Source organism: Lepidochelys kempii, chromosome 5 (assembly GCF_965140285.1).
Source record: "Lepidochelys kempii isolate rLepKem1 chromosome 5, rLepKem1.hap1, whole genome shotgun sequence".
NCBI lineage: Eukaryota > Metazoa > Chordata > Testudines > Cheloniidae > Lepidochelys > Lepidochelys kempii.
Window position 1 is genome coordinate 13536698 of NC_136384.1, and position 12921 is coordinate 13549618.

Consider the following 12921-nt stretch of genomic DNA (forward strand, 5'->3'; position numbering starts at 1 on the left):
ATTAATAAAATTCAGACAGTGGCACTGAGCCTGGCTCAAAGCCCACTGAAATGAATGGAAAGAACCCCATTGTTTCCACTAGGGATCTAGTTCTTAATCCCCATTACTTTGACATGGAAGCTCAAAAGCCCTGCTCTTTGGAGACGTGTTTTTGGCCCCCTCATTATACATGTGTTTGTAACCCATCTGACAGGTGTGACAAGATGGCCGATGTTAGTATGGTGGGTCCTTCGCTTTTCTTGGTGGGGGCTAAGATGCCATCCCTCGCCCCTGCTCTTGGGGCGCCGAAGGCCCCGCTAGTGGCCCAGGAAGGTAGTAAAGGAGGGAAGCGGGGGAGGGGTCTGGGTTTGCTCTTGATCTTTCAAGTCTCACATCACACCTCCAAGCTCCAGTCCTCTCTCCTTCCCCCTGACTGCCTGAACCAGGGGGTTTTATTAGATTCCTGACAGGGCCTTAATTGACGGCAGGTGCTCCAATTAACCTGTAGCCACTCTCCCTAGTCTACAGGGAACCATGCCTTAATTAGCCTTGGGTTTATATATTTCCCCTCTAGCACTCTACCACTGCTCCCTGGCCATCCTGTATCACACAGGGCAACCATTTTATAAAGCAATTGCTCATACTTACATAGAGAGCACTTTCACCTCAATGATATCCTGTCTTAATTCCAGGCATTTGGTGGAGTTGTATTCAAAAGGCCCTTCATAAAACTCAAAGTACCTAAGGAAGAACAAGGACAAAAATAACAAAGGTTACAAACAATGCCCCCAAATTCTAGATTCTGAAACATAGCTTTGTTTATCAAGGGAAGCATGCCTGAAGCAAATGCCAGTGTTCCCTGTCCCTTTTAGGACTGCAAGGTCTGGCCCCAGGTTAGAGCAAAGTTATTACACAAAAGCAAACACTGGTATCATCTGTGATTACAAAATGCCACATGGGCCAAGTGTCCCTGTCCCTTTAGAAACTCAAATACTAATGGTCAGATTTTCAAGAGATAGCTCCCACCACCACTTTCCATTTAGCCAGTTTAAATAAGTGGCCAGGTTTTCAAAACAGCTCAGCTCCCAGTTAGGCACCTAAATGAAGTCACCAGATTTTCAAGTGGTCAGTAGCCAGCAACTCCCACTAAAGACAAGGACAGCAGTGGGTTGCTGCTGGGTGCTGAGCACTTCTGGCTATCTGTCCCCCTTCATTTAGAGGCCTGGATGGGCACAAAGTACTTTTTAAGATCTGCCCCTGGTGTCTTTTCTTAGGATGAAAGCTACAATTTCTACATGACAGGAATACCATTTTGAGTTTGGTTCTCCTTGTCAATATCATAATTTTAAGCAGTTGACCTTTTCTTTGGGGTTTTTTCCCCCTTAGTACATGTTTTTGATCTGAGATCCCTTTAATGTAGAAAACAATAATTTAAATTGTAAGAAGTGGATTTAATCATTTAAGTGGATTTACTGATCTACATCACAAATAAGACTGATAATCAAGTTTTTGATTAACACAGACATGAAAACACAGCTTTCTCAGTTAAACCTACCTACCGTATTCGTTGGGCTGGGATGAAAGGGCAAATTAAATTAAATTTCAGATATTCAAATTAGACACCAGAGGGAGCCCATGCTGTCTACCAAATTAATGAAAATGCACTGGAACTACCAACGGAAGAATGATTTCAAACCACACTCCCTATCTGCCTAAATATTTAAGTACCATTTCATCACTGGAAGTCAGTAAATCAAAATCATTAATCTTTTAGATGACACACTCTAGCCTAAACAGAAGATATAGGCTTAATGCAGAAATTATTGGGGAAATACTATGGTCTGTACTATGCAGGAGGTCAGACTAGATGAACATAATGTTGTCTTCAGGCCTTAAACACTATGTATCTATAACTACAGACTTCATTTACTACGTATTTTGTATTTTCCGTAAGGAAGAAAAGTACAAGGGTTTACCATTTTGTGGCCATATATTGGGATTAGAACTGGAATGTGGGTTGGTTCCTAACACATTTTTAACATTATTTTTAAGTAAGTTGGCATCAAAATACTAAGTTTTCAATAACTGTTCATTTGAAACATTTATGGAAAAAGTTACTTCTCTTGGTAGTTCAAGCTTTAAGAAGTACCTTAATTTTTGGGAACCCATCTTGGGACATCTAATCTGGAGAAGTAATGAGCACCCACAGTTCCAAAAGAAGTCAACTGAAGGTAAGTGTGTCTAGCGCCTCATCTATATTCAAAGTTACACCAGTTTGACTTTACATTGATTTAACAGTTGATTTGGTTAAACCAGTGCAAATCTTTTGTAGACACACTTAGATTTAAATCTGGTTCATGCCAATGTATCTTAACTTAATAAGGAATCAGTGTTGGTATCACATCTTTTTGGTCACAGAATTATTATGTGTACACAGCTTCTCTTACCAGACTGAGACTGTTCTTTCCATTCTCTCAAGGAAACGCTGTTAACATAGTAAGGCAGGATGAGTGATCAATGACAGTATTTTGCTGTAGTACAAAACAGCCACTATAAACTGAGGGTCTGATTCTCCTCTGACTTCCTCTGACACTAGATTTTCAACAGCGCAGCTCCATTGAGTTTATTGGAGTCACTCCTTACTTAGACTGCTGTGAGCGAGAGGAGAGTGCAACCCTGAATGTGCGCACTTCACTCCACAGCTAGAGGATGAAACTCAAGGCCATGCCGACGTCCACCACAAGGTAGGCACCACTCAATCCAGAGGGGGTTATGGGGGACACAAAGGGTGTGTGGACCTGGTGCTGACCTTCTGCACAGGGGTGCGTATCACCCCGAATGAACAGAATACACAGTAAGTCCCTGGAGACTGAAAGAAATTGTTAAAATCCAGATGAACACCCTTCTTTCCCGTGCTGTTCAGTGTCCATTTCCTAAATTAAAGAACCCCAGCTCCGACATCGAACAGCTCACGTTACCATATGGTAATCCTGCGGGGGGGAAAACTGGCTTCCGTCAGAGAGGGAGATGGCACTTTATGAGCTATGTATGAAATGTCCTGAGTCCCAGAGATCCCCCTGTATCATTTACTGTTTACACAAACAGCCAAGCCAAAAGTCCGAGAAGAGAAAGGATGTGTTATAAACCAGGGGAAATGGGGTGGGGGAAGGGATTATAATAAAACTAAACAGTGCCTACAGGATGAAAGGAAAACCCAATAAGAGTACTGCATTTATAAACCGAGGAACTCCATTAAATAACATTTGAAAAGATTAGAGGGCCATACTGTGATCCCCTTATTCTCACTGAGTAGCACCTCGCTTCTCAAATAGCCTCATTGCTTTCAGCGGGATCCTGTGGGAACAAGGGATTTGCAGCCTGGCTCCTTGGACTGGCTCTTACATAGGCAGCTGGTGAACATATTTCTTGGGGGGCTGAGCCCACCCGGCTCTCACCTCATACTGGCCTGCAGGGCTGGGCCCCGCTCTCTGCTCCAGCCCGTTGCTCTTGCTGCTCGCAGATTAATCGCCTGCCACAATATTACTTGATGTTAGGGTTGCCAGGTGTCTGGTTTTTGACCAGAGCGCCTGGTTGAAAAGGGACGCTGTGGCTCTGGTCAGCACTGCTGACTGGGCCATTAAAAGTCCAGTCGGGAGTGCAGTGGGGCTAAGGCAGGCTCCCTGCCTGCCCTGGCTCCACACAGCTTCCAGAAGCGTCCAGCATATCCCTGCATCCCCTAGGCACAGGGGCAATGAGGAAAGCTCCGCACACTGCCCCCACCCGAGCACTGACTCCGCAGCTCCCATTGGCCGGGAACTATGGCCAATGGGAGCTGCGGGGCTGGCGCCTGTGGACATGAAGGCGCCTGGCCACCCCTGCCCCTAGCAGCTGAACATGCCGGCTGCTTCTGGGAGCTGCCTGAGGTAAGTGCCTCCTGGCTGGAGTGCACCCCCAACCCCAGGTCAGAACCCCCTCCCACACCCTAACTCCCTCTCAGAGCCTGCACCCCAACCCCCTGCCCCAGTCCTGAGCCCCCTCCCGGAACCCACACCCCTCCCTGCACCCCAACCCCCTGCCCCAGTCATGAGCCCCCTCCCGCACCCAAACTCCCTCCTGGGGCCCGCACCCCAATCCTCTGCCTCAGCCCTCAGCCCGCTCCTGCACTCCGAACCCCTCAGCTCCAGTCTGTAGCCCCCTCATGTACCCTAAACCCCTCATTCCCAGCCCCACCCCAGTGCCTGCACCCCCAGCCAGAGTCCTCACCCCCTCCTGGACCCCTACCCCAGCCTGGAGCTCTCTCCCGCACTCTGAACTCCTCATTTCTGGCCTCACCACGGAGCCTGCACCCCTCCCACATCCCAACCCCCCCTGCCCCAGCCCAGTGAAAACCCCAGAGAAGGGGCAGGGCAAGGGTGTTCGGTTTTGTCGATTAGACATTTGCCAGCCCTATTCAGCAGGCAGGCATGCAGGCGGGGCCCTCCCCCAGCAACATCCTGCCCCACCCTGTCCCCTTCCTGACCCCTGGTGCTGCCAGACATGGGGCCTCAGGAGCTTTCACTCCCCCAGACTCACCTCCCCGCTCCATCACCTCAGGATTCCCCCTCATTTCCCTCAAGACAGCCCTTTCCCCACTTCCATCACCTCAGGGTCTCCACTTCCCATTCCCAGGAGGCGCCATTCAGGAGCCAGCACCCCCTGCCAGGATTGATTCTAGCTTTACCTGCTTTACCTGTTCCCACATGATGCCTCAACCTGCTCCCTCCCTGGTGCCACCAGACAGAAATAGATCTGGGGGTCTGAGAACCCTTTAGCCGTGGCCCCCAGGCTATGAAAAGGGCCAGACTGAGATGCCTGGAGACTGAAGTCCTCTGCTTAGCTACACAACATGTACATCACAGCAAGGCAGCTCAAGCTTCCCCATGCTATCCTGACAGGGTGCTTCAGTGCTGAACCTGGAGGGACCACCTGTAAAAGGGCGAAGGTGGCTCAGTCTCCATGCCAGCCCCACCATTAGTCTTTCTGGTGAGACTGCCAGAAAAGGGTGCGAACTGTGATTTAGCTGTTGATGCAGTAGGAACTGATCTAAAACCAGCTCGTCTCAAGCAAGCCATGGAACAACCATCACATGGACTATCGGCCTGATCTGGATTTGAACCATCAACCCAGAGGTGAAGCTCTCTAGCTTTGGGATATCCAGTCTCCAGAGCTAAGCTGTCACCACTTTAAAGAATCACTGAAATGGTATCTATTAAACACGTATTAAAATCCTGTTTGCCTCTCTTTCTCCCCTGTAGCATTTGCTCTATTTATTTGCTTTTAATAGAGGCAGTTTGCTGAAACGCAGGTAGGCCTCTTCCTTCAGAACTGCAGTGTGTGGTACTTTCCCAAGAGAGGCACTGTACCTTCACCCACTCACTATATTATAAGTGCAAGTTCTGCCTATTAACTCCCACTCTGAATTATGCAATTCCTTGCAACTGATGAGGCACTAGGCTTTTAAGTAGTATAATTAGCACAAATAGGTAACATGACAGAAATCTGTCCTCTCTGTTCTCTTCATTAGTCTAAACTTGAAAGACCTCTAAGAAATGGCAGCAGGGTACATTTTATTTTGTTTTAAACTATTGATTACCCAGGTGCACATTCTCACTGTCAGACACTCAACAGCATCCCCTTTACGCAGTGGGGCTCGATGTTCTACCTTCCCAAGAACAATGATCATTCTTCCATTACTTCAAAGAAGTTTTACAATGCGTGCCCAGCATATCACCTCTCTCTACTTTATCTTCCCCTCCCCCCCAATCTGGAAACCTGAGTAATTTATGTCTCTCAGCCCCAAGACCACCAATTAACTGAAAATACACACTGATGCAAAAAATATACACACTGAAACAAAAATACATGAATCTTCACATAAGTCCAAAATGGATCAAACTATATCAAAATATACAGTATACGTACAGGAGCTGTAACATGCCCAAAGATGCAAACACACTGGGTTAGATTTTCTCATAGTGGTACCCTATACACTTTGTTTACATACTACTCTATGTACATTCAGGTCACTTTTGGTTATCTAATATTTGATGGCTCTTTCTACCATCAAATCGCAGGTCTTAAGACCACACCTACAGCTGCAATTGCAGGAAGAGGATTCTTTCCTTATGACTCTCAGTAGTGAAAAGAAATGTGATTTGCACTGTGGCCTTCCAGTGCTGACTAGCTTAGGCTTTCTTCCTCTCTAACCTTCATTTCTCCTTCATGCTTTTGTTTATAGCTGTGCAGCTTTTGAGTTCACTACTGAGAGGAGGAATTGGCACCATGCTCGTACATTGGCTAGTGTAACTCTGAGCTCTTCGATCAACTGCTGTCAAGTTACCTCTTCTCCCTGACCTCCAAGATCTCCTTGCTCATGCTCCATTACTTATGTCTGCAACCTCAGTCCTGCCCTAGGGGGACTCTACCATTGGGGCATCGGTTCATTAGATATATTGTGCTGATTTTTAAAATATAGTTAAGTGTCATTATCAGATGTGGGTCTTTAAACGAGAGCTTTCTCTCCTACTGGCTTCTGTATCTAAGTCATCATGCTCAGTTTGTGATGACCGAGAGTCATACTTCCACAGCAAGGGATCCTGATGCCATATGGACAGGGTTATGAGCTCACTGTAGGAAAAACAAGCTTTTCTCCAAAACCAAACACCTTCCGGTGGCTAAGAAAATGAGAAGTAAAGGGCCAGGTCCTGCAGGCTTTTATGAAATTCTAAATAAGGGAAAAGCCCTTTTGACTTCAGTGGAGGATCTGAGTGAGGGCCAAATCTCTCTTGCCTTACTCATATGAATAATTCAATGTGAATACGAGAATAAGGCTAGCAAGGTTTGGCCATTAACAGAGATTTCAGGATTTGGCCCAAATAAATTGATGAATGTATTATCTCCTTTTAAATTCTGACCTCAAATTTGTTAGCCACACAGTAACACTTACCTCGCATTTTACATCTTCCAAAGGCTGTCCAAATATAACCTAATCCTCACCATATCCCTGAAAGGTAGGTAGGTAATTTCCCAATTTTACAGATGAGGAAGCTAATGCAGAGGTTAAATGACTGGCGTGGCAGAGCCAGAATGAGAACCCAGGAGTTCTGGTTCTGCTCTCACTCTATACCAGTGGATCCCTGTTAACTAGAATGAGATTGCACCAACAACACTGAGTGCATGACTCCAGCCACTGACATTAAATGAAATAACCTTTCACATGGTATCTGTGAAAAAGAACACCTGAAAACATATCATTGCCAAATGGAATTCCTGCTTTCATAGCAGCTCAGAACTGGCAAGGGAGTGGGAACAGTACAGCATGTGGATCAATTTACACTCCTCTAGGGGCACGGGACAAAAAAGTCACATTGCTTTGTATGCTGTTTCTGCAGTCTGATAAACTATCCGTGGTAGCTATGTTTCAGAGTAGCAGCCGTGTTAGTCTGTATTCGCAAAAAGAAAAGGAGTACTTGTGGCACCTTAGAGACTAACAAATTTATTTGAGCGTAAGCTTTCGTGAGCTACAGCTCACTTCATTGGTGGTAGATAGATATTGGGAAGGGAAGGGTCTTTAAAGTGAAGGCGTGACTTGGGGGGGGGAGGTTGTAATAACTGGGCCTACAAAGTTATCCTAATTGTAAGATCAAGGGTAAGGAGGGAGTAAAAGTTCATTCAATGCCATAATACCCTATAACAATAATAATTAATGGGAGAAGGTGGGAAAGGGAGACAGAAAGACTAAATTAGTCTAAACAAAAAAGGCCTAGTCAGTTAATTTAAAGACTGTGTTAACAGCATGCCTGGAAAATAAGAAAAGTGGCGGACTGAAAAAATCAATAGACCAAAATTGGTGTGTAGAAAATTAGCCCAAACTAGTAAAGAGAATAATAAGAGGAAAGACTACTCCACCCACCACTCCCTTTTGGGCTCCTTAAAAGAAAACCTCATGGGGAAAAATTAAGCAGCAGCAGCTGTCGGCCAAAAATGCTGGTGACTAAAAGAAAAGCAGGAAGGTGCAAGCTTCACCATCGTGGCTGCTACTCGCGTCTCCTGAAACCCTAGAGTCCACCACAACACCACTGGCCCTTCTTTGTCCTGGGCCTGAGCAATGCCCTGACCAGTCCCAGCCAGTCAAAGGGACCCCAATGACATCGCCACCTTCACTGGCTCTGGAAAAATCCCAGATGTGAAACTGGGTGTGTGTCCTTATCCTTCCTTCCCTTATTTCTTTGCTTTCCTATCCTTCGCCTTTTGCCTTCTCTCTAATAAGAGTCTGGCCTAGCAGGCCAAGCCTGTCTATTTTGCAACACTGCTGTAGGCCTGTACTCAGAAAGGCAGTAAAAAACAATGCCCCACACAGCCTACTGCTGGTGAACCTTTGCTGGGTCTCGGAGTGGCTAATAAAACCATGTGCCAGGCCTGTGTTTTAAGCAGTGTTGTTGCAGCCATGTTGGTCCCAGGTGGGTGAGGTGATAGCTTTTATTAGACCAACTTCTGTTGGTGAGAGAGAAGCTTTCAAGCTACACAGGGTATGTCCACACTGCAATTAGTCACCTCTAGCTGGCCCGTGCCAGCTGACTCAGGCTGATGGGGCTCAGGCTAAGGGGCTGTTCAATTGTGGTGTGTGATGAGGTTCAACTCACCACTGTGGCACCTCCTGCTGGCTGTCCTGGGGATTCACTCTGTACATCAGTGTGCCCTCTACTGGTGATGTCTCTGCACCGTCACTTCTGCTCCTGGGACCCACATTACTCCCAAGACTGCAGCATCCTCTTCATGACACAGCCCTCAGGCTGTGCCACACTCCATGTTCCCCCCACCCGGGGGACAGTATCACAGTCCCAGTCCAGCCACTTCCTCAGTGGCAAGTGGCGGGGGGGGGGGGGGAGGAGCGAGAGACCCAGGCCTGCCCACTACTCTGGGTCCCAGACCCTGAGACTGGCTGCCACTTGCTGTGTCACCTCCGACTCGTCTGTAGATCTCCCTGGGCCACTTCCCCACGGCCCCAGCACCCTCTTTGCCCTTGCCTCAGGGCCTCAGCCTGCAGATCTCTGCAGCCTGCCAGGAGCTGCCTTTAGCTCCCTGAGTCTCTGCCTGCAGCACCGCTTTGCCCAGGGTGCTGGCTGGCTGGCTGGCTGGCTGGCTGGCTGGCTGGCTGGCTGGCTGGCTGGCTGGCTGGCTGGCTGGCTGGCTGGCTGGCTGGCTGGCTGGCTGGCCTCCGCCTGCCAGGCAGCCAGTCCTCCTCAAGCTCCAGGGAGTGACTGAAGCTGCTCTGCTCTTATATGGGCCAGCCCAGCCCTGATTGCCTGCTCATCGCAGCCTCTTTCTGATTGGCTGCCTCCTGTGCAGCCTCCCAAGGGCTCTATTAACCCCTTATGAGTCAGTGTGGGGCAGATGCCCCACCACATGATGTAGACGGTCAGGCTTGGGCTCTAGCCCGAGCACTGGGACACTCCCACCTTGCAGGGTTCAACTGGTCATAGAACTGGTCCTTGATATCAGAAGACAAGGTGAGTGCTGGGGCATACACACTCACAAGGTTGGCTGGGCCTTCAGATGTGAACAAACATAGTGCCAAAGTTCTCTCTGATCCATTCGTAGGTGGCTCAATCATCCCCAGAAGTGAGTTCTTGATGGCAAATCCCACTCCGTGCTCTTGCATTTCTTCTGCGCTTTTCCCCTGCCAGAAAAATGTGTAGTCATTTTCTCTAAGAGAGCCATGTGATGCTAGCCGGGTTTCTTGGAGGGATGGGATATCCACATTGAGTTGTTTCAGCTTGTCATTGATCATGGCAGTTTTACGTGCATCTTTGATCTGCTGAAGGTCCTTAGATAATCCAGTTGTCACGGTGTGAATGTTCCAGCACCCTATCTTTAAGGATGTTTTCTTTCTTTTACTGGATTTGCCTGGTGTGTTGGTTACAATCCACTTGTCGTGTTATAAAACTAAGCTCCAAGCACCCACTGAAGCAGGCAAACTGTGGTGGGACTACACCCTATTGTCTGTGGGCTGCCCAGTTTTATGGCAGGCGATAGTGGTGTAAGGGGACTGTTGCCCCCTTACTAACATTCAGTGGGGGTGTTTTGGTTTTCTAGCTCCCGATACTAAAAAGGCGGAAAGGTCGATGGGGAATCAGAACCCTGAGACTGACAGCCCCCAGGAACAATGGGGAGAGGCCAATGCTCCAGGTCAGCCTGAATGACAGGGCGAGCAGGCTAATCAGGGAGTCAGGAGGCCAGGGAGGTCCCGTCCTCCTCCATATGAGCTGGATTTGCCTGGGTCAGACAGGCAGAGTGGGGCCGAGCTACAGAGAAAGCAGGGGCCCAAGCTAAGCTGGGGAGCAGAGCTGTGCCAGATCCAGAGAGAGCAGACCCTGTCCTGGGAGCAGAGCTGCAGCCCCAAAGCCAGAGGCACAGCCCAGAGAGAGCAGACTTGCCCTGGGAGCAGAGCTGCAGCAACCAGAGCCAGAGGGGCCAGAAAAGCAGCCCAGGAAGCAGGTCAGTGCTGGGAGCAGAGTCACAGAAGCAGCCTGCAGAGCAAACCTGTCCTGGGAGCTGAGCTGTAGCAACCAGAGCCAGAGGGGCCAGAGAAGCAGCCCAGGGAGCTGGAGGCAGAGCAGCAGCAGCAGTGCAGAGACAGAGCGGTGGAGCTGGGGCTGGAGCAGTCCGGAGCTGGGTGCAGTGAGCAGCTGAGGAGACCGAGGGGGACCCTGGGCAGCAGGCCCAGCACAGAGAGACGCCTCAGCCAACAGGCTCTGCAGGCCAGGCTTGGATCGTAACCCCAACAGGACGGGGGCGACAGTGGGAAGAAGGGTCCTACCACTTAGAGCCTGAGAGCGTGTGGCCACCACCAGAGCAAGTGTCCAACCCACAGCATCCCTGCAGCACAGCCAGGGCCTGAGCAGGAGGCCTGGGACTTACAAGGAGCAGACTGTGAACTGCCCTGACATTCCAGAGACACTGTTTGCGATGTTCCCTGCCACAGAGCGGGGTGATGTGTTTCCTTTAACCGCTCCCATTCTTCCTTATTCTTTTTAAATTTAATTGTTGATTAAATAACTTGCATTTGCTTTAACTTGTATGTAATGGTCAGAGAAGTGCCCAGTGCAGAGAGAGTACCCCGGAGTGGGGACAACCTAGCCCCTCCTAGGTGACCACAGCAGAGTTGGGGGTTGAGCCCCCCAGGAATCCTGGGCCCAGCCTTGTTGGGGTTACGAGGACTCTGCCAGACAGGAGAGTGGAAGGGGAGTCCTCAAGGGCAGGGAGGCCACTGGGTAAAGGAAGTGGGAGCGAGGACTCAGATCCTTTCGCTAGCCCACTTCACCGGGGTAGTGCAGAAGCCAGGAAAGTTCCCCACAAGAGCGGGACTGTTCCCCCACTTACAGCTGTCCAGTGAGATTCGCTGATCTCTCCCACCGTCGGAGGCAGCCCCTGGCACTCAACTCTACACCAATCGAGTAAGAGCTTAGAACCAGTGATTGCTGCCTCCCGTGTTGTGTCGATGTTCGAGGTGAAGCTGGAGTACCTCTCCAGGGCACAAGCCTGGGCAAATGATATGGAGGCCCTGAGTTGCTCATGCATCAGGACCCCACTCTTAGCATCACCAGTAAAATCCATAGGAGAGGAAGAACCAATATATCTGGTACCCGATCCGCTGAAGATACTAAAATGTTAGCACCTAACCGCCTCTGGGGCTCCACTCCAAATATTCTAAGTTTACTCTCATCGTCTTCCATTCTCCTGAATTCACCCACAAGGCACTGGGGCTTTTTTGTCAGGGGTTGCTCCCTTAGCCTTACACCCTTCCGGGCTACCCACAAGACAGTGGGTTTGATGAGCCACAGAGAATACCATCTACTCTGGTAAGCAGGCATAGCCTGACCTGACAGAGTAAGTAATAATAGCACTAATAAAAATTAAAGGCAGTGGCAACAGTAAGGGCTACAGATGGGTGAACGTGTTTGGAAAGAAGAGCACTGACAGACTATGACACTGGAAAGAATTTGGGGTAATGGTAGATAGCCAACTTAACATAAGCTCCCAAGGTGCTACTGTAGCTAAGAGGCTGAGCACTATTCTCAAGTGTATACACAGAGGAACAGGGACACTGGAACAATTTTTATAGTAGGGGTGCTGAGAGCCACTGAACCAAACTGTAAACCCTGTATGTAATGGATACCTCTTCAATCCAGGGGGAACGGGGGAGATGGGGGCAACACCACCAGCACCCTTAGTCCCAGCACCCATGCAGAGGAATATCAACTGGAGTAGGGAGATCATGTTACCTCTATATGGCTTTGGGGAGACCATTACTGGAATACTGTATCCAGTTCGGGCGGGGGGTCCACTCTTCAAAAAGGATACTGAAAAATTGGAAACGGTTCAGAAAAGTGCTACAAGAATGAGTCAAGGATTGGAAGAGACATACCTTATAAGATTGAGCTTCTTAAGTCTCACACGTTTCATTTACCCAAGAGAAGGTTAAGAGGTGATTTCATCCTGGTCTACATGTACGTACATGGGGAAGAGATTTTTGATGGCATATGGCTCTTTACATAGGTGCCAACTTCCTCGGTTCCCAGGGGGTGCACTAACCCCCTTCTGCCGCAGACCCCACCACCACTTCTCCCCTTGCCCCAGACTCCACCCTGTCTCTTCTCACCCCCCACTCCATCCCCGCCCCTTCTCCCCCCTCTCCCAGCGCCTCCTGCACACTGCTGAACAGCTGATTGCGGTGGGTGGGAGGCGCTGAGAGGACGGAGCTGATTCGCAGGGCCCGCCGGTGGGTTGTGTGGGAGGCGCTGATCCGCGGGGCTGCTGGTGGGTGCCGAGCACCCACTATTTTTTCCTTGTGGGTGCTCCACCCCTGGAGCACCCATGGAGTCGGCATTTATGGCTCTTTTA

General features: G+C 49.2%; 1 protein-coding gene across 4 annotated transcripts in view; it reads right to left on the reverse strand.

Moving 5' to 3' along the window:
- The window catches only part of ST8SIA5 (ST8 alpha-N-acetyl-neuraminide alpha-2,8-sialyltransferase 5), a 76898-nt gene that overhangs the window by 29909 nt on the left and 34068 nt on the right, over positions 1 to 12921 (reverse strand). For all 4 annotated transcript variants that reach the window (XM_073343467.1, XM_073343466.1, XM_073343465.1 and 1 more), the window contains one exon: positions 628 to 720. In XM_073343467.1, the coding sequence (XP_073199568.1) occupies positions 628 to 720 (93 nt within the window). The remainder of the gene's footprint in view (positions 1 to 627; positions 721 to 12921) is intronic.